This window comes from Polypterus senegalus, chromosome 10 (genome assembly GCF_016835505.1).
Source record: "Polypterus senegalus isolate Bchr_013 chromosome 10, ASM1683550v1, whole genome shotgun sequence".
In the NCBI taxonomy this organism is placed as follows: Eukaryota; Metazoa; Chordata; class Cladistia; order Polypteriformes; family Polypteridae; genus Polypterus; species Polypterus senegalus.
In genome coordinates, this window is record NC_053163.1 from 82942994 (window position 1) to 82970676 (window position 27683).

General features: G+C 37.0%; 1 protein-coding gene across 3 annotated transcripts in view; it reads left to right on the forward strand.

The window, feature by feature from the left end:
• The window catches only part of glra4a (glycine receptor, alpha 4a), a 271453-nt gene that overhangs the window by 211109 nt on the left and 32661 nt on the right, over positions 1-27683 (forward strand). For all 3 annotated transcript variants that reach the window (XM_039766014.1, XM_039766015.1, XM_039766016.1), the window contains exons 6-8: positions 7607-7744; positions 15003-15217; positions 18906-19055. In XM_039766014.1, the coding sequence (XP_039621948.1) occupies positions 7607-7744; positions 15003-15217; positions 18906-19055 (503 nt within the window). The remainder of the gene's footprint in view (positions 1-7606; positions 7745-15002; positions 15218-18905; positions 19056-27683) is intronic.

Here is a 27683-nt window from a genome sequence, read left to right on the forward strand (position 1 = left end):
CAGGACATTTTGGGTGGAGGATTAGTGGGAGGGGGTTAAAATTTTCTGCGAACCACAAAATTATAGAAACTAAAAGAAATAATAAAAAATTGAGGTAAACTATATATATGGTCGCTATTAAACAGCAATAGCAGAAAATACCCCCAAATTACACCCAATTTCTTGATTTTAGGAGGCATGATTTACTAGTGATAATAAATAAATAAAACTCTAAATCTGTTAAGTTTAATATAGAAGACTATAACATATAAGGCCAAATCCTTGTTATTATAAGTCTATCCAATTAGACATAAATAAAAAGCATTTTAAAGAAAATAAATGAGTCCTTGTTGGTTGACATGAAAGGGACATGATCAGTACGGGTGTTTCATATGTCACTCTTATGGGATCGTACATTTTTTTGTTTTATAGTGCCACAACCTGAGAAATTGTCCATATAACTGATCCTTCAAAGCAACGGCCAAGTGGTACAGCTAAAAGAAAAGTAAAACACAGAGGGAAGTAAAACACCCTGTTGTGCTGAAAACTGTATCAGACATTTAAAAAAAAGTGTAAACAAAATAACGATTTAAAAAAATACCTGCCATAAATACTGCAGATCAGACTAATGGCAGTGACTTTACAGACAGTCAAGTCAAGTATGACCGCTTCCAGCAGCTTTAGCACTATCGTGCAGTCCAATTCTGTTGCTGGTGTTCTGTCGATTTGTGCTACCTTGTCAAGATAAGCTACACATTCAAATATTTAAAAGTGAAAATGTCGAAATGAACATAACATTTGTATGGTATTACTCACCATCAGCCAATTTTTTTTTCTAAGGTTGCACATACCAATCATGTTTGGATTACAATCACAACAATGCCGGACAAAAGCATTGGATTGAGACATTGGATATGTTTTGTCCTAATGGCTTAAATGACAAATAATATTTTAGTAGGGTAATTTTTAATTCATTTTATTTTATTTATTTATTTATGAAACTTATTTGTTGACGTGTTTTAGAATAAACATATACAGTACAGTAATCCCTTGCTATATCGCACTTCGACTTTCGCGGCTTCACTCTATCGCGGATTTTAAATGTAAGCATATCTAAATATATATCACGGATTTTTCGCTGGTTCGCGGCTTTCTGTGGACAATGGGTCTTTTAATTTATGGTACATGCTTCCTCAGTTTGTTTGCCCAGTTGATTTCATACAAGGGACACTATTGGCGGATAGCTTAGAAGCTACCCAATCAGAGCATGTATTACATATTAACTAAAACTCCTCAATGATATACAATTTGCTTCCCGCGCGGTGCTTGATTGTTTGCTTCTCTCTATCTCTCTCACTCTCTCTGCCTGACGGAGGGGGTGTGAGCAGAGGGGCTGTTTGCACAGAGGCTGTTTGCCTAGAAGATACGGATGCTCCTCTACAAAATGCCGCTTTATCGCTGTGCTTCTGCATACTTAAAAGCACGTATTGATTCTTTGATTGTTTGCTTTTCTTAGCGAGCGCTCTCTCTGACATTCTCTGCTCCTGAAGGTGCTCCTTTGAAGGGAAGATATGTTTGCATTCTTTTAATTGTGAGAAAGAACTGTCATCTCTGTCTTGTCATGGAGCACAGTTTAAACGTTTGACTAAAGGGTGCTATTTCATGTCTAGAGGGCTCTAATAATGTTAACAGTGTGGGAGAGTTTATAAGGGCTTAAAATATATAAAAATAACCATACAAACATATGGTTTCTACTTTGCGGATTTTCACCTATTGCGGGGGGATCTGGAACGCAACCCCCGCGATCGAGGAGGGATTACTGTACTGCGCACGTGCAGAAGCACATTTCGATAGGCTGCTTGGTTCGACATAACATCTGCATACATGCGAACAACCAATAAACTGGCAGGTGACTGCATAGCTGCAGGAGAAAAAAACGCACCAAACAAACCCAAACCCGTTTTGTGTTACAAAGTGACTTGAGCCTTTTAAAAATGTTTAATTAATTTTTGTTAACTGTGATATCTGAACAGAAATTTAGAATTTCAGCTATATGATGTTGCACTCAGTTTGTCACATTCATGAACAAAAAATGAAGGTGAAGTTTACTCGATATATTGTTTTAGATCTTTTTGTACTTTAATTTCTGTCTTATTCCTGTTTTATTACTTGCATATGTGAGATGTTTGTAATTAGTGTGTGTCTGGTGGAAATGCGTGCAGTGAACTTAGAGAGGTTGGAGTCCTAATCCCGCCTTGATTATATTACAGTTAAACCCTGGACGCTTGAACAGATGTAGCATGCAATAATTTTGTTCGAATCAGTTAATAAATTTAACAGTTCATTCTTATGCTCAGAAATTCTATTTAGGTGAACAGATTACGCATACCCAAATAAGTGTGAATACTACATGCACGTTCACAGCCACATTGTCACATTTTTCATGCCTTTTTCACTCCGCAAACAGTTACGTGTTAATGTTAAAGCAATAAGAATGGCTCGTCGAATTGCCAAGAAAACATAGTGCAATTTAGCAACTCCAAAGTCTGTCATTTACATGTCAAAAAGGGGTCTTAACCAATTAAAATCACAGTCGTGCTTTCGCTTTGCCTGTTTTAACGTTCAGTGTTTTCGGAGGCCAGGTACTGACCAGGGGCCTCATGTATAAACGGTACGTATACACAGAAATGTTGCATAAGAACGTTTCCATGTTCAAATCACGATGTATAAAACCTAACCTTGGCGTAAAGCCACGCACATTTCCACGGTACCTCATACCCTGTCATACGCAAGTTCTGCACTTGGTTTTGCATATTGGCAGCACCCAGTGTCAAAGCAATGCTACTGTTCCTATGTGATTTATGTTTCTTTTTTAGATCAACATCCCTGACGCGGCTTTATAAATACACTGAAATTAACCGCATATTGTTTATTAATTTAATGCATCTGATTGTAATTAACCTGTCAAACTATTCCAAATACCATAACTGCTTTAGCGTTGTTACTCTCACTGCACCATCTTCTTCTTCTTTTTCTTCTTTCAGCTGCTCCCGTTAAGGGTTGCCACAGTGGATCATCTTTTTCCATATTACAATCACTGCACCACTTGGAGTATTTATATCACTGTATCTGAGTGGGGAATCACAGCAGCAGCTGATCGGAAAGAGAATTATCGGTATACAGCATCAAGCACACGCTGCCTCAGCCACGGCAAAACGTTTCAAAGCCTTTCCTGTACGGACCTCGCTGTTCAGAAACAGTTTCATCCCAAGAACTATAAACGCACTCAATCAATTGCTCCTTGTAGAACTGTTTGTACTTATAAGTACAAATACCCCACTGTAAACTTGCACTACAGTTATAATATTGCACAACCTGCCCCACTTTATAAAGCGCGTATTTACATATGATGACGATATCATTTTTAAGATGAAATGCAGCAAAATATGTTGATTATATTATACAGATAAAACTAACTTCATTTAAATAATCTGTATTGTTAATAATTAAACATGTGAGGACACGGTGCCGCAGCGATAGCAAGTTCCTGCCTCGCGCTGTATATTTACTGAGGCTGGCGCGACACTGGAAGGATAGCCGGATAGAATAATTAAACATGTACTATGAAGATATTTCAATGTTCCTTAAAAGTTCTGAAGAATCATCGTTGTAAGCTTACAGATGGCTTAACGTCTTTTACAGAGCTGATTGTGTGGCGATTGGGTACTTGGAGATAGAAAAGTAAGGACAGGAATTGGTAGTTAGTACGTTTGAAAGAGACAGTACTGCTACAATAAATTGTTTCATCGAAGGTCGCGTATGGCGCAGTAGCATATTGTGTGAGACATAAACAATCACTGCGCCATCATGTTTCTATGTTTAATAACATGCTTTAACTCCTATCATCATGAACATGATATCACATATACATCTCAGCATTTTAATTATTCAGAGAACTGTAATATCACGAATGTAATGGATTCTGTGTCCTGTCGGAGGAAGAGAAAGAACGGAAGCACGTAGTGATTCACACACATAGAGCATATAGAAGATCAAATACAAAACAAAGTATTTAACATGCTACTTTAGTTACGTAGGATTTGAGAAACTAGTAAATTAAATGATTTTAAGATGAAGTTTATGATGTTCTATTTTAATTACAAAATAAACTACGTGATTAAAGTGGAAACTTCGAGATTAAAGTTGGCATTTCGTGTTTTTTTCCCACTGTGTGCCTATTTTTTTTTTGTCTGTACCCTAATAAGCTTTCATATGACACTCAGACAGTGGGCTACAACTCGCCTTTTCACGGCGACTTTGATATGTGACTTCTTTTTTATTGTGGCACTGTGCGACTTTGTGAACTTGAGCTTTCAAGTTTCTCCAACACGCTATGCCACTCGATCAACTTCCTTTTGTTGAGTATACCACTGTTTAAATCAACAAATAGTATGTTGTTCCTTTGCCTCTACTTGATATTCATTGAAATTTTTATATTTTCCCCCGTGCTTTTCCCCATTGTCTTTTCACAGAATGCTGAGCTTAAGGGCTATTTATATTGATTTGCATGTTCAATAAGCAACTTTTCACGTTGACCGGGATTTATGTAGTGGAAGAACGTGGAAGTTGGAGTACGCTCAGATTCCTGCATCAGGATTTTTCTGTGCGTAAGCACATTTCGGCTTTTGTGCTTATATCATGTTATAGTGCGAATTCTACGCACAGCGTTATACATGAGGCCCCAGGTTAATAAAATATTCACACACAATACCTTTATTACATATCAAGGACTTTGACATAATAGGTAGCATCAAAAATATTAATGACCTCCCTGTTTAATACTCCATAGACTTAATAGTAGTGTGTATGTTTAGTTGCAGTAAAAAAGTAAACGCAACGATGTCACTCACTTTCGCAAACTAATTACGTTTCCTTCTGCATGGGAATGGCATGTATTGTGATATAAACGAGCATTTAAAACACATAATGAATGGATGTAATGCTTAGCAAAATAACTGTAAATGAATGGTTACTTACTGACTAAAAAACTGAACTGCATTTGGGGTTGCACGAGTTGGGGATATTGTAAGAGCAGTTATATTCTTCGTCTCTATTTTCTCTATAAACATTTTTTCATTTAACAGTACAACACTTGAGAAGAATCAGAAGCCGAACCCCATTAAAGGACGAGAGCAGCGGACGCGGCACTGAGACATATCACCCTTTGGCGAGCGCTTCATCTTTTCTAATTTGAACGTTTCACTGGCAGTGTTTCTACACTTCGTAGGATTCAAATATAACAGCATAAGTGTTAGCAGAGTGATTACGATTTGCGTAGGGTTGGTGTACTGACACGTAGTATAAGCCCGTAATGCAAAGAAAAAGTTGAAAACGCAATATAATTAATGTCTGCCATGGCAATCAAGTCCAAATACATTAACACAAAGACAGCAAATCTGAAAAAAAAAACATATCATCTGGCTTTCCGGAGGGCACGCAAATTGCAACCCCCACACCCGACCCTGACACCTATGTCCGATATGCGTTATACACATCTTTGGGAAGTGGGAAGAAAACCGGAGTGTCGAACGTAAAAGTAATGCAGATAAAGGGAAAATGTGTCAGTTTTCTTTTAAAATGTGATGGGAAGAGCAGGAGTCTAATATTTCATCTTCACTTGGGTTCACTTCTTTCTTTCTTCAAATCACTATATTGCTGTTTTCCCTCAAAAGATTGCAATTTTTTAATTTTTAAACTTCAGCGTGGTCAGCATTTGTCAACAATTTTTGCTTTTATTTTCCCTGTATTTTGCTACTAACTAAAAAAGGATCATTCTCCATTCATTTGATGCTAATATACAGTAGGTGTTGCCAGCTCCAACAGCAAGCAACAACTGACTGTGCAAAAGTGAATAAGGCATCAATTGTAAAGTTTGTTATAACACTGAAAGATTTCATTATTACTGTAACAGATATCAGAGGTGAATCCCATCCCATCCCAAATACAGGCAGTCCCAAGGTTACGTACGAGATAGGGACTGTAGGTTTGTACTTAAGTTGAATTTGTATGTAAGTCGGAACAGATACATTATTTTAATTAATGCTATTGTTGACCGACTGTAACCAAGTACTCTGCCAATGAATGATGGAGTTTCACCTCTCTCTGACCTTTTTATTATTTCTACTTTATTTTCAATGGTGATGGTTTTTCTCTTCTTTACTGTATCACCAGCACTTGCATCAGATTTGTGTTTCAGAGACATTCTTGAAGGGTGAAGACAAAAGGTTAAGATGAGCTCTTCTGCACAGCACTGTACACGCTATCACAGCAGGAAGGCACCCGTCATCAACACGTCTGATGTACTGACATGAGACAACTTCCTGCTATGTGCGTAACAGTACAAGCAGGCTTGCTATTGAGAATGAATGGGGGCGGTGAGTAGCGGCGGTTCACCACCCACCCACCACACAGTCACCTCCACTACAGTATGCTGCCTGCAGCATCCACCCTCTGAGAACGAACACGGTGCGGCCAAAGGCGGGTAGTGAATCGCCCACCACCACCCCCATTCAACAGGCAACCACCCGAGGCACACTTCAATGCTATCCCCCGCCAACCCGTTCACCCTCAATGGCTTCCATTCAGCCACAACCGGATCACCACTTGCAGCATCACCTGCCGACCACCGAGACGGGGCAGCCGTGTGTGGTGTGCGGGCAGTGAAATGCTCCCCTCTGCTCCATCCAGCCGGAGTCCAGTCAGGAGCAGTAGCTGCGGTGGTGTGGTGGGCAGGCAGCAAACCGCCCCATCAAGCCTCCGTCCTGCACACAAGCGATAGCTGTGGCCCTGGTGACTATGGACCATGGGTCACCACTTGCTTCCGGGAGCTGCCCAAGGCACAGTACACTGCCTCTGTCCAGCAACCACTTGCAGCGTCCTCAGGCTGAAGATGACGGAGCAGCAGTTACTGAGGCGCATGCGTCACAGCTGCGGCCCCATTCATAAGTTGTAGGTCGGATGTCCGTAACTTGGCGACTACCTGTATATTTCTTATTCATTTTGTCAGATCCAAAATTTGCAACAAAAAATATGTTAACTGGTGTCAAAAGAAAAAATAAAGAAACAAACCAGGAACTTACTGTCCTACAGTAAATGAAAAGTGCAATAGCTGCCATACAACTAACAATTTGTAGTATTAAACATTAATGAGAATGATTCACAGAAGGACTTAACAGTGTATGTATTTCACTAAAATTGTATTTATTTTATTGCCTTGGGCTGAGATGTACGATTGGTGTGTACTGCCACCTTCCATATCCTGATTTCTAATTTCACTCCCAGTTGCTATTCTCCCTGTGTCTGTATGGATTTGTTCCCCTCTGAATACTTCAGTTTTTCACATCCCACAACATGTGAATGTTATAGGTTCATTGTGTGAGTGTGGAAGTATGTGTGTCTGTGGACCCTCCAATGAAATGACACCCTCTGAAGGGTTTGGTCCTGCTGTCCTCCTATTGGTTCGAAGACAGGCACTGGGACCCCTTCACCCTGACATGTTATTTTATGTTACTTTTGTTCTTTGGTAGTTTTATATTTGATTTTACATGGTCAATATTATGTTTCGCAGTTGGCTACACAATGAACGACCTGGTTTTTGAATGGCTGCATGAGAATCCAGTTCAAGTTGCAGAAGGTCTCACTCTTCCCCAGTTCATCCTAAAAGATGAAAAAGACTTAGGCTACTGCACCAAGCACTATAACACAGGTAAGTGAGCTTCTAGATGCTTCCAGAGTAAATATTTCTTAATGTTTAACACTTTGAAATTAGATGTCTATACTAAAGTTTATGTTGTATAATGGTACACTTATTAGAAGGTGTTTTGTACTGTAAGCCTTTGAAGTGGGTTGACAAGAAATTGTATTATTTTTACCTTAGCTTTGCAATTCGCATGTCAAATAATGAGCAATAATGCAGAGTTTACATTTCTCATATGCTAATGTCATCACTTACTTGTATTTATTCAAATGTGCTTCTCTGAGGCTTGCTTCATTTACCTTTCTTCAGAGTGTCAAAGATGTAGACAAAATTTAATTTCTTACTCCAGCAATGGAGAACTGATTCTCAATTGTCCACTGAACTGTTTATTTTCATTTGGGCTAGATGGAGAAATATTAAGAAAGAAAATCACAAAACGATAGTTTCAATAATAAATCAACCTGTCAGGTTACTGTGGTGATTTGTTGTGAGATCAATCATGAAACAAGGAATAATATTGAAAACTGCTAGTAAGGACAAAGACAATGCACTATAATTTAATCAAGTGTTGGACATCTTTTAAAAGGATCTTTCCATAAATGTCACACAATAGGAGAGCATGTTTTAAGGTTAGAATCTTGAGTGAGCTTAACGTTAGGATACTTAAGTGAAAATGTCACATTTCTCTGTAAAAGAGCTTAAAGGGTAGTTCTCTACAGACAAAGATACTAATGTCATTCTTTACATTAGTAACTTTTGCAATGAAAGCATTTTTGTTTGGTTTATGAAATTGAATTAGCATGCATGAAAGCAAATTCTTCTGCTAGTTCATACAATCTGATAAAGCTTCTTGTTTAAGTAGGCATAACTAATTAGAGTAAAAAAAAAATAGACACCAGAAAGCACACAGTAATATATATCCATCCATTATCCAACCTGTTATATCCTAACTACAGGATCACGGGGGTCTGCCAGCCAACACAGGGGGCAAGGCAGGAAACAAACCCCGGGCAGGGTGCCAGCCCACCGCAGGGCATGCACACACACACCATATATATACAGTATATATATATATATATATATATACTTTGTTGCAGTTGTTAACATTATAAAATGTTAAATATAAAAGAATTAATAAAGGTGATATATTTTGTTTCCATAAGACACATTGACAAAAATGATACTTTAATTTTCATGTAACCTTAATGACTCCTGTACAAAAGATTGAAATCCTTCTTAGCAAAAAAGCAATTGCTCCTAATAGGAATTGAAAAACATGTTGAAAACTGCAGCAGGCTTTGTTGTTTACAAGTGAGTTATTAATTGATCAAGAAATTGATGTTTTGTGTTTTAGAGATTTTGTGCAAACCAGCTGCAGGGCAGTACTTGGGAACCCCTGATCTTCAAAGCCAGTAAACTAAAAATAATGAATTTTGTTAATTTCCAGTAATGTTCTGGCATAACCAGGATTGTTGTTCTTGTTTATTTTTTAGTTATTTAAATGTAATATTTCATATTGCTGCGGTGGGCTGGCGCACTGCCAAAGGTTTGTTTCCTGCCTTGCGCCCTGTGTTGGTTGGGATTGGCTCCAGCAGACCCCCGTGACCCTGTAGTTAGGATATAGCGTGTTGGGTAATGGATGGATGAATGAATGGATGGATATTTCATATTGTGTTATTAATTCTGTTCTTGGTTTTGTTCTTTCTGTGTTTTTTGTATTTGATATTGTGTTTATTAATTGTTGTATACTGTTATATTATGGTAGCACTGTATGTATTAGTTTGCCTTCTGATTTCATCTGCCCTGTCTCCTGTATATAGAGCCCATTTAGGCAGGTCCACCTGATTATGTAGGTGGGAGACTGCACAGCCAGAATTTAAAGAAAAGATGAAGCTTTGACTTCAGCTTTGGCTTTGTTTCTTGGTGATTTCTGTTTTCAGCTTGTGCTTCTTGCAATTCTTGTTTGGCCTTATTGGATTTGACCTTGGCTTCATTTTTTAGTTATTGTTACTATATTCTGTCTTTGGATTTGTTTGCTTCAGGTCTGCCTTTTAGGCAAAACATATTTGCTTTGTTTTTCTGTATTGCTTTTTGTGTATCTTTTTTTAATTCTTTGCAATAAATATTAAAAAATTCCAAGGAACATTGTTTGTTTTTGCCTGGCGTGAGGTTTTTATGTTTTTTGTTTCAGTTTCCTTTTTGTCATTTTGGACATAAACTTTTTTTCACTTAAAAGCCTTAGCTCAATTGTGAGGCTATCCTTTGAGTTTTGGATTTAGGATCCTTATGGTGAAGCTTCTTAATGTCTGTCTTCCATCATGCTTATTATGTGGTTGATACAGTGAGCTATTGCGACTGCCTCCAAACTGTTGGCCCTCAGATTTAGTTCTGGGTTGGATAGTATCTGCTGTAAGATGGACGCTATATAGCGCCTGATCTGGCACAGATTGAATATGGGAGGCACGTGTAATATAAAGAGACTTTTATTTTTCTTCACCTGTGGGGCACGTCTTCCCCATTATCCCCACTGGCAATACACAGTCCCAAGAACTATTAACCACCAGTAAAGCACAAGCACTTTCTTCTCCTTGGCACCACCACTCCTCTTCAGCAACCTTGTCCTCCTCTACCCGACTGGCCGCTGAGTGGTGGTTGCTGGCTCCTTTTATAGTTCACCCGGAAGTGCTCCAGGTGTTTGATCACCGAGTTCCGGCAGCACTTCCGGGTGTGACGAATCTGTTGCACACACGGGCTCAGGAGTCCCAAACACAGCACCCCCTGGCGGTACCTGTGGGACCCAACAGGGCTGCACCCAACTCCAATTCCCAGGGAGCCCTGTGGGGAACCAAGGCACTACTTCAGCCCAGGGGGGCGGCCATCTAGCGGCCAGGGAGAGGTATTGCACTGTCCAGGGCTGCTCCCCCTGAATACAGTGTGCAGGGGTGTCCCGGCTGGGCATGGACGCCAGCCGGCTGCCACACTGCATAAAAAACTGCACATCCCCCAAGAGTTTTCAGTAGAGTCTCTAATGTATTTTCAAGTCAAGAATTGTCTTTTCTATTCAATTGTATGTCTCTAGTTTCACTCCTTTGGGAGTGTTTTTATTTCACATATGTGCATATGTGTGTAACTATTGGACTGGTGCTATAATTGGATCTAGGATGCTGCAACCCCTGAATTGGGTAAAGAGGTCAGAAAACAGAAAAATACATTGATTATAATAAGTATTACCATAATGAATATAAATGTAATAGTATATTAATATTAATTAGTTCTATATTAGTACTGTTAATCCTTTCAGTATTTCAGTACTTTGTTTATTTTATGTTTTAAAAAATTTTACTTTTTATTATTCTTTTTTTAAAGTGGAAAAAAGTTTCATATCTTAAACTCCACCCCTCGAAAGTACTGTATACCCAAATGTTCCTTTATTTACATTATGCAATTATTAAAAGTCTGATATTTGTGGCAGATTACAGTACCTACTTTCCCTATATAAAGTTTGATTTTAACAGTATACAACTCTGCAATATATTATAATGTAAAATGAAATGGAAGAATCACATTGTATAGAAGTTTTGTGATTCATTTTGAATTACTGGGTCCACAGATTCACATCCTTACAAACACAAAGGCACAACTGTGGGCAAAAGTGGGAAAATATTGATCAATCTAGATGTGCAAAGCTGATAGAGAAGAATCCCAACAGACTCAAGGCTGTAATTAAAGCAAAAGGTGGTTCAACAAAACATTGACATGGGGGGGTGATCCTATTAATCTCAATATTCCTTGTTTTTTATTTTTTAAATTTCTTCTGAACTGTAGCTGTAATATCTTTCACATGGATGTTTTAGATTGCATTGAGTAAGTAAAGCTGGATAGAATATTGGTTTGTGTGTTTTCATTTAAGGCTGTAAAGCAAAAAAAGGGAATATTTCGAAGAGGGTGATTCTTTTCTATACCCACTGTATATATATATATATATATATATATATATATATATATATATATATATATATATATATATATATATATATATATACACACACACACAGGGTAACATTTGATGATTTACGGCCGCAAACTGTAGTTCTGCAAACCTTTGACGAACTACAGTCGGCGAACATTACATTTCCTTCAATCTTGCAACCACTCCTCTTTGCTCTAATGTTAATCTGTCATCTAGGGTATATGTCTGTCTGCAGAAAAAAAATAATTTATTAGTGTTAACATAATTTTGACTCATGCTGTATATATACAGAGATAGCGGGGAGGGGGGGGGATGGACTTGGGTACTTCACAGATGTTTGAAAACTGCCTGACCAACCACAGGCATTACATGCCGAGCCCCAATAAAAAAAGGGTGAAACATGTGTCATGTACTCTTTGTATTATTTGCCAGATACTTTATAATGTTTATATATATATGGCCTGGAACCGATTAACAAATTAACAAATCGCATAATTGTATGTGATTAATCACATCTAACATTATTAATTAATTATTAAAATAATACATAAATCATGAAGTAAATATGTACTGAATCACAAATTTAATGAATAATCAACAGAAAATAATTTTAAACAAACTTAATGGCATAGGTTAAACTTAAACAATGACCTGAAACCTGAACATTTAATAAAACACTACTTTAACAAGTACAACCAGAATTTGAATGCAGGTTGAAAAGAAGGTAATAGGAAAACGAGGCCAATGTATTCATTCTCAAATTGGCATAGCATATGAGACACAGACATGTGAAAGTAAAATAAAATGATCGTAACATCTGTAGATATTGAATGCAGTGCCAATGACTGATTTAATTGAAAGAATAAGCATCTCTTAATTGGGCATACGTTAAAACTCTATATTAAAACTCTGCAAATGCCATTCTCAGTTGTTGATCACCATCATCAACTTTATAATTATACTCTAAACAAGTGTGTTTCGACTGGTGCACAATGAGAGCTGCCCAGGTGTGACATTTAGGACTGCCTGTACGAGCAAGCAGAGGGACAAGGAAGTTAGGAAAACACATCCAAAGTGCCCTACTAGGTGCTGTGTCTGCAAATGCCAACCTCCAAACTATTTTTTTTGCCAGTGTCTCTGATAGTCCTGCCCCTTCAGACATTTTAGCAAAGTATAGATTTAATGATTTTCTTGTTGGTAGAATCGTGGTGTGCCCTGTGGTTTTTTGGGTTACAAAAAGTGTGCCACCACAGAAAAATAGTTGGAAAACACTGCTCTACCTACACTTTTGCTCCTGGTATTCTAAAAAAGTTCTGTGTAGCCGCTATATTGCTTAAAAACTGGAACTGTGCATTACTTGGGTGGTTATGTTACATTCTTTGCATAAATTAACAAAGATACTGCAAATTTGAATAATGGCTAGTGATAATCATTACATTTCTGTTTCATTGAATTTTATCATTATAGTAGGGCAGTAACCACTGTAAGCTACCTGGCAGACTAGGAAGGTACTAGAGACTTATTTTGGTTTTAGTGCCACTAAAAGAAAACATATTTTGCATGCATGTGATATGACATTGATTCGATCTTCTTACAGAAACATGACATGAAAAAAGAAAAGAGAGAGCGTAATTTTTACCTTTGGTTACTTTTCTTATGTGTTGCTCCAGGACTACCATAACCCCCCCTTCCTCCCACTCCCCTGCACCTATGTCAGTATGTATAAATCAAGGAAATGAATACCAGTACCACATACTGACATATCGCAAGGCATTGTGAAACATGTAATTTGAAATTTAAAAAAAAATGTTCTCAGACTTTTTAAATGTAGTACACTGTATATAAATACAGTATTGAATGTGTATGTAATTATTTAGGTTCACACTTAACTTTTTTGTATTATTGGTTTGTAATGTAAAAAAAAATTCCATGAAAATGCCACCCTGACCTGACACAATCACATCATTTCTGGCTTAGGTTGCGACAATATTTTCTAATGCATTAAACAGGTCAAATTAATCACAAAAATTAACATATTAACTTTCCCAGGCCAAATATAAATATAAAGTACAGATAAAAGGACATTAAAAGAACAGCAACAATAAAAACGAATGAATAGGGACATGCCTAACAGAAGTGTTTTGTAACCTAAAAGAGTTTTATATCTGACAGAATAAGTTAAGAATTTTTAGTATTCGGTAGCTGGGTGTTGTAGTTTCTTGAGTGTCAGCTTTATCAGAATTGACTTTTCACATGAGTATCTCCTCACTATGTATTTAACTCTTTAACCAAGTAATCTTAACCATGCCTCCTGCCTTGGCAGGATAAAGCCTTTCCTTACAACTGTTTCATTTATTGGAAACCTTTTGTCTCTCGTCATCCAAACTGCACCTTTATAGGCTTCTATTGTAATATTCAGGAAGCTAAATCCACCTAACCTATTGCATGCTGTTGTCAACTGCTGAATACAGATTGTTGCTGGTAAAAACGAAGCAAAACAAGTGTAAAAATCTGCATGCTTCCTAAATGGTAATGTGAATCAAGTTTTATAAGGAGAACATCAATGATGAAGCAAAAACATTGTAGCAAAAACAGAATTGTCTGAATTTTGGATGCAACCAAAATTAAGTTTCATCTTCTGTAAAGGATATATTGCATGAAATACTAGATAATTAAAAACTGCCAAACTATGTTGGTTTTAGTTTTCTGTCATTATAAAATCACTGTCCTGGGTTAATCAAAAAAAAAAGTCTGAAACAGCAAAAGACTAACTACATCATCCCTCAGCTGACAAAGATGACTTGCTTGTGAGCCAAAGTAAATGTCTATTGACCATTGGTAATGACATTAGTACTATAATATTACAAGGCTTCAGAAGGCAAACTAGCATATCAGAATAATTGAAAAATGAGCTTCAGAATTTTGATAAAACAGAAGAAATTGCTGAATCTTCATAATTTTAAAAGCCAAAAATATTTGAAATCATTAAAGATGTATCACCGTATTCATCATGGCAGTTTGACATGATATTATAAATATTGTTCCCGTATATCTGACTGCTTCCTTTAACCAAAGTGAAATTACACAATAAGGTGCACTTGTTTACATACATATGACTGAAGAACTGGCAGGTTAAGTGACTTGCTCAAGGTCACAAAATGAGTCAGCATTGAGGATGGAGCCTGCAACCTTAAACTTTAAATTCTAATGTCTTAGCTACTACACCACACCAATTTCTGCCTAAATTTTTAATGTTTCTGAGTAATCTGACTGTTTTTTAAAATTACTTTACCCTAGGCAAATTTACCTGCATTGAAGTGAAATTCCACCTGGAAAGACAAATGGGCTATTACTTGATCCAGATGTATATCCCAAGTCTGCTGATCGTCATCCTGTCCTGGGTGTCCTTCTGGATTAACATGGATGCTGCTCCTGCACGGGTCGGCCTGGGAATCACTACTGTGCTCACTATGACAACCCAGAGCTCCGGCTCCCGTGCATCCTTACCTAAGGTTACAGTGGGAACCTTCTTCCATTTTAAGTCTAGGGATTTGGAAAGACCAACGGTGGGAGGTGGGGCTCAATTCATCACATCCTTCCATTGTTACCATTAGTAAACACCCACCTTTTCAAAAGTCCAGTTTCATTTTTCATTCAGAATATACCAAGCTCTCTTTCCAACAAAGGTCTTGTTGAAGGTAATTACCATAAAAATCATTACATATGCTTACTATCATGTTATTTCTTATTTTTAAAATGTCATGCAGATTGTCTGTCATATATTTTCTTTTAATTATTGTATCTTTCAAATGGAAGTCATCTGAAATTTCATTTGAAAACCATTTCCTTCCCCAGCATTGGATTCTGTATCCATTTAAACCAAAATAAAAAATGGCAATCATTACAGAAGCCTTGCAAAGATTAAAAGGTTTTTCTGTGGGTATTACAGAATTATATTTGTGTATATAATTTAATTAATGTTTATACTTTTCATCTTTGGTACTCATAGTAAACTTAAGATAAAAATTACAATCAAGAAGCAAGCAATTATAGTTTTCATTAAGAAGAACTTTGCTCTTAACTTAAAGTGGAATGAAAGAATGAATACAAAGCAACTAAAATGAAAAGAAACTCAGCATTGAAGCATGTTATGAATATGGATCAGTAAAACCATTACATGCATATCATATTCTATAATGAGTAGTACTAGAAAGGGCTTAACAAAATTATCAAGAACAAATTATCTTTTGGAAATACACTTGTAATCTAGGCACAAGCAAAATACAGTAAATATACTCATCTTTTATTTTCTGTAGAAGTCTACCCTTAGTCAAATGAAGAGTGATAAACAGGAAAGTTTGAATAAAATGTTCTAAGGTTAGCTTAGAAATACCAAATCCATCCCTAGTTGCATTGTGGACCGAAATTCACAAATTCTGTAGGCCTGACTCTTTTGAGGTTGCACACACAATTGTAAATCAAGAAGTCAGTTGTCCCAATGTATATATTCATTCCCTTGATAGGCCGTCAAGTAAAGCAAAGCAAGTGTGAAAAGAGATAAAGTATTGCTTGTTTCAGAAAGACATTATACTCTGCTGTTTGGTACCATCGGGTGTCCGACACTGAACGTGGACCAGAGAAAGCAAAGGACAGAGTTGTCTGAGGAGATCAGAAATAAAATTTTAGACAAACATGTTAAATTCAACGGTTATAAGACCATCTCCAAGCAGTGTGATATTTCTATGCATCTGATTTAAGACAAAAACCAATACTGGCTGACCATCAGTCTACAACAAGACTACACTCAACAATCCAGGGGCAATTTAAAGTCATCAGTTAATATAAATCATACGTCTTTGGGATGAGCAGAAAAACCTGGAGTATAATCCATGGAAGAACTAGAACAATGCACAATCTCCATTTGTAATGGAGCTGTCACATCCTCGAAAATGACAAAAAATAATAATTGTAGAGTTAAATGGTATTCATTTTTATGAATTTTGTTTTGTGCATGTAATACTGTAAGTTTATGTTAAAGCTACTGTATAGAATTAATTGTAATATGGCATTTGATTACATTGTCATTTTCATAACATTTAAGTAAATTTGTTAAGATGTTTAATTTGTACCCTTGTATCTATAGTACATCAGGTGTTCATCTAACTTATGAAAAACCATAGACACAAGAGTTGGTTCTTCAAAAGGCACCTTGTGTTAACAAATTTCAAAATAAAAAATATGCACATACAGTATTTGCATGATATTTATGGTGAGCAAACATAACTCCTTTATAACAGACTGATTATACATTGTGCAAAGTCTTTGTCTTCTTTATTCCATTAAGATTTCTGAATTAGTAATATGATGATGCAGAACATAAAAGTGCTAAAAATACTGGGTTTGAATAAAAGTCTGGTCACTGTCTCTGTGGAGTTTGCACATTCTAGGAGTATTCCACTTTTCTCCCAAAACAAAACATGTGCATGTGTTGCAGGATTGGTGACTGTAACTTAGCATGATATGACAAAGTGTGGTTGTTTGTATATGTGTAACTGTTGCTCGCAATGAACTGGTGCAAAGTACAATGTTGGACCTGGCTTTGTACCAAGTCATGCTGAGGTAGCGTCTGGCGTTCCCCAGCTAAAAAACTGAATTGAAAGGAATATGTTATTGAATGGATTTAGGAATTCTCATCAGGCTTAATAAAAGGATAAGTGTCTGTGTGTCCATCAGGTTGGTATATATCTGTTATTATAAAGGATGGAGTATAACTAACAGTTTTAATATAAACACTGTCATTTAAAAGATGGTGAATCACAAACATTAACACCGCTTTTATGAATACTAAATGAAATACAACATACACATATACATTACATGTTGCACTGCAAACATTAATACTGAGGTCTATGTTGAGTACATAGATTTAAACCCATCTTAGACAGATAGCACGGATATGTGATGGTGTGGGACAGCCCCTCACTACTGGTTACATCCTGGGAGCCTCTTGAGCCCGCTACCGCCGATAAGGTGCCCGAGGGATGAGCCATCGGATGAGGAAATTCACATAAAGCAAGGGCTAGGTGCATTAAAGTGCAAAAGAGCTTTTATTGAAATAATCCAAAACAAATCAGTGTTCAAAAGTGCAGTCACTGCACAAATGCATCACTTAAAAATCACTGTCTCCTCAGCTTACCCCCAGGCGAGGTCTTGCAGCTCTAGGGAAGCCTGACACTTCAGCCAACCTTCTGCCCCCTTGCTCCTAGGCTTTGGGTCCCTGTAACCATCCCAGCAGGGCAACACCCCAAGTAGTCAACTCCCCCTGCAAGGTTCACATCTCTGCGGTCCATGGCAGTACCTGCAGGACACCTCACTAAGTCTTCAATTACCCTAGCAGCCTTTCTCACAGCCTTATACAGAATCGCTCCAACAGAGCAATGCACAAGTCACTTCCAGGTCATTCAGCTGGAGTGGCCAACAGCCCCACGCTTCCTCATTCCTTCCGGATGCCTGCCTTCTCTCGCACTCTCTCTACCGTCCACTCACTCACAAGCACTGGCTCCCTTCACCTCCTGTCTTCTTCTTCTCCCCATCTTTTAATCTCCGTTCTTTCTTTCTTTCTTTCTTTTGCTTCTCATTTTCCATTCCGTTTCTTGTGCCGACTGTTCCTAATATGCCTCCATGTCTACATGCAGCGCCTACATTGCACACCACAGGAAGCCGATGAAGCAATCGAACTGGACCACACCCTGACATGCAGGTGTGTCTCACCTCAATTACCTCACCAACCTCCCGCAGCTGCACAAGCACACATACCCATAGAGATCAAGCCAGCCAATGAATTATTTATTCATTAAAACAGGCTCCAGATTATTAAGCTGCAAATCATCATTATTATTGTTATGGTTGTTACTTATTCCTAATAACAGACTTACTCCTTATTATAACATAAGGATCACCCCTGCAGTCTACAGTGTCACAATTCACATATACTATATGTGATAAACTATATGAATTAGTGTTAGTATGCCTGACAGCAGAGATCTGCAAGCATTGATCAGGACATAACAGAAGCAAGGTCCATTGCACATTTCATTTTAATTTATAAAGCATGTAAACTTATTTGTTACATTAATGGGGCAACATAATACTTCCAAGTCTTTGTTTTAACTTTAGCTGCTTCCATTCTGTGTGTTACAGGTTTCATATGTTAAGGCAATTGACATCTGGATGGCAGTCTGCCTGCTGTTTGTATTTGCAGCCCTGTTGGAGTACGCAGCAGTGAATTTTGTATCTCGACAGCACAAGGAGTTCATCCGGCTAAGAAAGAAACAGAGACGGCAAAGAATAGTAAGTTCACAATGTCATAGCATTTTTTTTGTGATTTTTGTATTTTGCCCATTGAAGCCATAAAATGTAAATATGGTTAATTTCTTATGATCACAAATTCCATGATCTAAGGATTTTGTATTTTCTTTAGTTCTTTTTCAAGTTCAGTCCTGGGGTGCCACTGTGGCTTTAGGTTTTCATTCCTACCAGTTTCACAGATCAATGGTTCAGACTTGCTTCTAATTGTATTAGCTATCCTTTTTAGGTGCATTCTTAATCATGTGAAAAGCAGTAGACATGTCTGTCTATCTGTCTGTCTGTATGAATGATCCTTGTTTCCAGTGAACCCATTTTGTTAAAACTTGGCAAACGTTTTCTTAAAGGAAGTTTGTTGGGACATTTCCTTGAGATGCCTTAAATACAGCATGCTGTACATATTTTAAATTACAAAATCTCCCATTGAGAAGCATGGGTGAATTTGCAAACTCATCTGTTTTTAAACACAGAATCATTCTGTGCTGCATTACATACAAATTAATTTACTGTTTCAGTTGTAATGTTGAGAGCAGTCACTTCAGCTTGTTCCTTTTTTATATTTATTCTTTTGAGAAAGCAGTCAAACACCTGCAGCAAGTACATCAGGATGGGGCAAGTTTAAATGTATTACCATATAAAAAGGTGCAACATTAGTTGAGTATTTATGTATTTAGATTGAGAATAAGGATATTCTTTATTTATTCAATATGTAAGTTTTCATGTTGTTTATTTCTTAATCACTGTCCATTATTGTACCAGAATACAGTTGTAGGACTCATTTTATGGTAACAATCTGGCTTCTGTCTTCATCCCATCCTGAATTCCACTCTATTACTGCATGCTGTTTTGCATGAGCAACAGTCATGCAACTTCACGGCTGCTTTATCTAAAGATTGTAATAATTTGATATTTCTCTGCTCGTATGTTATCATTACAGTGCCACATTAATCCTGTACTTATTATGTCTGAATGCAGCAAACAGTTTTAGCTTGAGACTTCAGCACAGATTTTAAGTCCCCATCAGGTACTTCTTTGAAAAATGTTATGTTCAGAACATTTTAATTCTAATTGCACTCAAAGTCTCCACATCCAACAACTAACAATAGCATATGGATCTTTTCATCACTTGAGGGGGAATCTTCTTTCAATGAAAGCAATTTCAGCAAAGTGATACCATAAAATGGTGTTCAAAAACATATGTTATGTACGCTACTGATATGTGTAATTACATTTTATTGGCATTGCTATTTTTTAATATGAGTCGCTGTTACAAAGTTAAGTAATAAACAAAACTGTGATAACAAATTCTAAGATGAAGTGACTAGAAATTTGAAAAATGTTCCAATCTTCAACACAGTTAACCAAGTTTACTTAAATGCACCTGCATTTTCTTACTTGTTCCTTATTTTGCATTCAGAAGAATGAGCTAGTATGATATTTACATTTACATTTTTACCACAATTTTATTTTACCATATTCTTTTCAATGAACCTCTTTGCGTGGGGTTTGTTTCCTTATGTGTCCAAATACTGAAAATTAGTGACAAGCAGGGGAGACATAGCTACAAATGACACTGGATTCTAAAACTGCACTATCTCAGCGTCATATACTTTTGTGCTGATTATTAAGAAAAGGCTTAAGTAGCCAGAACATAAAAGAACAAAACCTTAAAAAGGAAGAAAAGAAACATAATTCACTTCAATGTACCATACAGAAGCTTGCCACAATCCAATACAATGTAGTAAACCACTTTTATAATATCTGTATTTACAGAAAAGGCATAAACTATGAAATACCAGAATGCTAATTAAAGCACGAGTCAAATTAAAAGCAGAAGTTGGTTGGGATGAACATTTGCATTTATGGTGGTCCAGTGACTGAACTTTAGCACCACTGAGTTAAGCCTTTCTGACTACTTAGTACACAAATGGGCATGATGATGAAGAAGCTGATCCCCTTTAGCATTCAGTGTCGTTTGCCTGCGCCACCACCACCTACTCAAAGCATCATGATGCTCCAACAATGATGGATGGATCAAAAGCCAGAAGTCTACGTGACCATCATCATCAAGTCCTTCCGTGAGAACCCTAAATCCAAAGAGGACTGTTTCTTTTATGTTAGGTAGAATGCCCAGAGGGGACTGGGCAGTCTAATGGTCTGGAATCCCTACAGATTTTATTTTTTTCTCCAGCCGTCTGGAGTTTTTATTTGTTTTTTCTGTCCACCCTGGCCATCAGACCTTACTCTTATTCTATGTTAATTAATGTTGACTTATTTTATTTTTCTTACTGTGTCTTGTATTTTTTTCTATTCTTCATTATGCAAAGCACTTTGAGCTACTGTTTGTATGAAAATGTGCTATATAAATAAATGTTGTTGCTGTTGTTGTTGTTGCACCAGTGTCAGCACTGCTCATCATTAGTTGTCAGTATTTGGAATCACTTGAGGAAAGAAAAACAAAATTCATGAAAAAGGCAATCTTTTAAAAATGGCAAAAGAAAGTTTAGTGTTTAAAGCTATTGGAAAAAGTGCAACTTTCTTCTAAAAGTAAATATCATGCTATAAGACTTTTCTAAATGCAAAATTAGAGAAGAAAAAGGCTTCAAATGAAACAATTAAATGAGTTAGATTCACTCAGTTGTTTGTGAAACTTTTTGGTATTAAAACCCGCAACCACAGTAGTACCCTAGGACTAAAGCTAAGAGTCATTAAGTTAGATATCTAAACATTTAAAGATGTAAACCAGCCTTTTTGTGATGTCAGCTGTATTATCACTGGACTACCTATATACCACTCAGTTTTTTAGGATGATACAATAAATAATAACAGATATTCTTCTTGTTAAGCATTAATATTAATTTATAGTTTTCTTAAAAAACACATTAAATTGCTTCACAATATTAATCCAGTAACTTGGTTTTCTTGAAATTGTGAAAACATTAAATTTATAACTTATTTCTCTCAGGGTCATTTAGCACATGTCAGGATTATCCTGTTACATTACACTAGTTGTTAATGAAGATCATAAACTACATCTTAATGGTTTGAAAATAGTTCTTGTAGTTGTAATCAAACTTAATAAAGTTTATGTCTCTGCATGATGATGACTTTAAAAGTTGTGCAATGAACTAAAGTCACAATAACTTTACCTAAGTTGTAGCTTATTAAAGCATATTTAACAAAGCTAATAGCTTTTTATATGCTTTGTGTTCTTCTAAGGCCCATTTCCCAGGCTGAACACTTTTCTTTGAAAGATCAAAGATTGCTGTGAATTGAGCTTTGAAACTTTAATTATTGCTATACAGTATTTTAACCATGGGACAATTATAAAGTTGATGAATTTTGTATAAGATGGATTATAGCTTTAGGTGAGTACTGCCAGAACCATACCAAATTACCTCCAGCAGGTCATTGGTGTGAATGTCTCTAACCAAACAATCAGAAACAGACTTCATGAGGGTGGCTTGAGGGCCCGGCATCCTCTAGTGGGCCCTGTGCTCACTGCATGGTACCATGGAGCTCGATTGGCATTTGCTATAGAATACCAGAATTGGCAAGTCCACCACTAGCGCCTTGTGCTTTTCATAGATGAGAGCATGTTCACCCTTAGCACATGTGACATAAGTGAAATGGTCTGGAGAAGCCTTGGAGAACATTATGCTGCCTGTAACATCGTTCAGCATGATCGGTTTGGTGGTGGGTCAGTGATGGTCTGGGGAGGCACATCCATGGAGGTATGCACAGACCGCTTTAGTCTGGACAATGGCACCTTGACTATCATTAGGTATTGGGATGAAATCCTTGGAGCCATTGTCAGACCCTATGGTGGTGCGGTGGGTCCTGGCTTCCTCCTGGTTTATGAAAATGCTAGGCCTCGTGTGGTGAGAGTATGCAGGCAGTTCCTGGAGGATGAAAGAATTGATACCATTGACTGGCCCCCACGCTCGCCGGACCTAAATCCAATAGAACACCTCTGGGATGTTATGTTCCGGTCCATTTGACGCCACCAAGTTGCACCTCAGACTGTCCAGGAGCTCAGTGATGCCCTGGTCCAGATCTGGGAGGAGATCCTCCAGGACACCATCCGTTATCTCATTAGGAGCATGTCCTGATGTTTTCAGGCACACATACAAGCACATGGGGGCCACACAAAGTACTGAGTACAATTCTGAGCTGCTGAAATTAAATTTCGGCAAAATGGAGTAGCCTGCTGCATCATTTTTTCACTTTGATTTTCAGGGGTGTCTTTGAATTCAGCCCTCTGTAGGCTGATAATTTTTTTTCCCTCAAATGATGTGGCATCCTTTCATTCCTAACACATTACCCATTCCATATCAGTATAGATATCCAGCATGACTTTTTTCCCATTGAGATCTGATGTGTTTTCAAAGTGTTCCTTTAATTTTTTTGATCACTTTATATTATTATAGTTGAGGTCTATACAAGTATAAGAATACTGAAAAATCATCATTAATCTTCTTGAATCATGACTTAAAGCACAAATATTTTAGAGTTCTTTTTGTTAATCCTTCTTCTGTTTACAGCAAGTCCTTTCTTTTTTGTGGCTCAATAACTTTGCTTTTTGTTGAACCTTTTGGTCTGCTTCCTACTGTTTTTCATTCTAGAACTTCTCTTACTAGACATCTTTTGAATTTACACCTTTCCCATTTACTCAGTTGACCATGTCTCTTAGCCATATTATGCTAGACTCCATATTAGTAAAGTTAGACTCCTCCTGAGTTTTCTGTTAATATCCCTCACTGCAGTTAATAACTAACTTAATTTTTAGAAATCCTTTATAGGCGTTGCAATTAACATCTTATTGTCTTAGTACTTTTTATTGCTTAAAATGCAAGAAACTGATGTTAAGTAAGTAATCATTTTAACATGCTGGACCTTCTCCTCATCTACTGTCTTTTAGCTCATTTAACTTTTCTTTTTAACTTATTGAAGCCGTCCTTAATTTTATCTACAGCACTTTGCTGCATTCATCTGTCTTACAAGTTCTCCTTTAGCATTTAGCAGTTTGCAAACTTTATATCATTCAATCGGTTTCCCCAAATTGTTGCTCATTTCTTGATATCTCTCCTTATCTCAGACATTTACTTTTTTAAGCGTGTAAAGAACAATAATAATAATAATAATAATAACATCAAGAACCTGCTATGCCGAATTGTCTATTTTCACCCTTGGCCATTCCTCTTTTGGCAACAAATATCTGTGACAGAAGAATATATCTGAGGAGTTATCCAACATTGGGCTTGGTTATTTTCCTGACAAAATTAATTGATTTTTCTGCTTCTGTAGTTGCTTCCACTATATTAAAAGATTTTTAAACATCTTCTTCCACCTATGAACAGTCTGTCCTTGAACTGTACTCTTCACTCACACAAGTTTTTTTATTTCAAATTCTAATATTTTAAAGTACATCTTAAACACTTGATTTTCTCTTTCTTTTTTTCAAGCAATTTTATTTAATTTTTTAAAAGCAAATAACATTCCATATAAGCAAGTCAAATTTTACAAAACTAAGTTCACATCAAATCAACCCCCTCCCATGAGAAAGAGAGTTAGGCATAAAAAGTAAAACTTTAATAGTAGGAAAAATAAGTAAATAAATAAATAGAAATAATTCAAATAAATAAGGGAAGAGAATCCACTTCCTCAAATTAAGGACATATTCTAAAATGTTATTGATTAGATCCTGCCAAGTTTTAAAAACGTTTTGTATAGATCCTCTAAGTGAGAGTTTGATTTTTTTCCAATTCCATATAATATATAACATCAGTTACACACTGACTTAAAAGAGGATTCTTCCAGTTGAGCAAGATAAGTCTGCGTGCCAATAGTGCAGTAAAGGCAATCACAGTTTGCTTGTCTTTCTCCACTTTAAGCCCATCTGGAAGAACACCAAACACAGCTGTTAATGGGTTAGGAGGGCTTGGGACACCAAGGCTGTCTGAAAGGCATTTAAAGATTTTGGTCCAAAATGATGTTCATTTGCTGCGGTGGGTTGGCACCCTGCCCAGGATTGGTTCCTGCCTTGTGCCCTGTGTTGGCTGGGATTGGCTCCAGCAGACCCCCGTGACCCTGTGTTCGGATTCAGCGGGTTAGAGGATGGATGGATGGATGATGTTCATTTGGTGCACATCCAAAACATGTGACCCAGTGCTTTAGCAATGTTCGCACGTTGGATCTTGTGCTGGAAACTTTTTGGACAATTTTAAACAAGAAAGATGAACTCGACAGATGATTTTAAGTTGAATAATTGTATACTTTGCACAAATTTAGCTAGAGTGAATTCTGTGCATCGCTGCCTTCCACTTTCTTTTTTCTGATATTTTTTTCCAGTGGATAGCATTGTAGTGCATTGCCACTTTCACAGCCCATCATCCCACTTTGACACCCAAAACAGATGCCTTCTGTGTGGAGGTTGCACATTGTAAAAATGTGTGTGCAGTTTAGGTGGATATGCGACATGAAATTAATTCAATGTCAGAGCACCTAGCCATGGATTGGTGTCCATTGTCCTTGGATTGTGCTCAGTGCTCTTGATTTGCTTTCCCCAACCCATGCACTGGATAGGCAAGAAGGGTGCAGTATACAGGGCACTGATTTATTAGTGGATATCTGGTTTGAGTAGCTCCACATTTTTACACGGTTTTTATATATTTTCTAACAAGTACAAATTCATGCTGACAATGACCTCTGTCAGAAAGATATTTCCCAAAGCACCTATTCTTCCATTTCTTTTTTTTTTTAAATATTTTCCCTGCAACACTTGACCAATATCTGTCCTTTGTCGATCACCAGACTTGTTATGCTGATTTCCTATGTCCCAGTCTACAACCATCACTAGCCTGAGGTGGTTAACTTTTCAGTTTTTTGGCACATCTCATTAGTCTTCTAGTATTAATATCTACAGTATACATGGACAGTTCCTGGATTTGTTTGATTTGCTTTGGTCATAACATAAATCACATTTGCTATTATTATGTTCATTATTACACTACAAGACAATGTAATTACTCTCTGATTTTTTTTTGCTTTTTTCACTTCTAAATTTATAAGATTGATAACATAATCTTTCATTTATTCCACATAAACTCACAGAATAAAATATTGCTCATATTATAACAGTCATATTCATCTTTTTATTTCCATCAAAGTCTTTTCAATGTCAACAGATTTATTCTCCTGACAGGACCTATTCATATCATAAGCAATACTTCCATTCTTTTGTACTTTTTATGTAGCCAGAGTTCAGCTGTTTCCCTTTGATTTCCCAAGCAGTTTTCTCTTTGGGTGCTTCCTCATTTTGTTTCTGTTATTAGAGTACCATCAATTTGTTTGGAAAATGCTGCATATGCAAAATGCTTGCTGGCTGTGTCTCAGCTCCTATGTGCATTTCAAGCATCAACCTCTATCAGTTGCTTGTAGCACTTCATAGATTTCTTTTTATTTTCATAATAGCAGTCAAATAAGAAACCAGACCTTAGTATTCTACTGTGTAAACTGATCCACAGATCCAATATGAGAAAGTGTTGTGTAATGATTAATAAACTATGTAAAGATGAGGTATTCTAACAAGTTGTATTCTAACAGTGGTAGTGCTGCTGCCTTGTAATAAGTAGGCTGAGGTTCACGTCCCAGATGCTCCCTGTTTGGAGTTTACATATTCTCCCACAGTCCAAAGACATGCAGATTTGGTGGACTGGTGGTGCTAAATTGGCCCTAGTGAATGGGTGTGTGTCTGTTCACCCTGCAATGAGCTGGCACCTTTTCCATATGTAGCTCCTGGCTTGTGCCCTATGATTGCCAAGACAGGTTCTCGCTGACCCAAGACCCTGTCCTGGATAAGTCAGTTAGGAAGGTGGATGGATATTGCAAAACAATATAAATGCCTTAAATGAAATCTCAAGTGATTATCTTGGACTGTTAAGTTTTTAATTGTGATCATAAGAAAACTATCAACATTTTACTATGGCTTCACGCAAATACAGTTTTTGTACATTTTCAAATTCTTTTTTCATCATGTCATCTATATATCCATTTTCTAAACCTGTTTTATCCATAGCCAGCTTGCAGTAACCTGCCTTGTGACTGCAATTAATTTAACAGTGCTTACTTTGCAAGTTTTGCATTACCAGTTCATGTATCTTGGCACCCACACATTTGAGAAGATTTTGCTGTGGAGCCAAATAAGGCAACAGGGGCAGTGAACATGGATAGGAAGGAAAATGGAGGTACTTGTAAGTTCTGCTTTATCTGAGTTTGGCCTTTTGAAAGGCTTTTTGAAAATATTATTGATCATCCCTGTGCACAGTAATGGCCTATACAGGATCCTTGTCCACAAAATGTACAATCTCTTACAATTACTTAAATTATGCGAAAAATATACTGTCTTTTAAAATTCTGCCTTCTGTTAAAGCAGTATTGACTTATTTCTTTGCAAAGGTAGTTCAATGTAATTGATAACTCTAGTTATGACACATGGCATATTAAGCCAAACTAGCAATACGATACTGTTATTATTATAAAAGAATTTACGTTAATGCATGTTAATCAATACTCTACCATTTCTTTTAGCCTTAGTCTCTTACTGCTTACTCG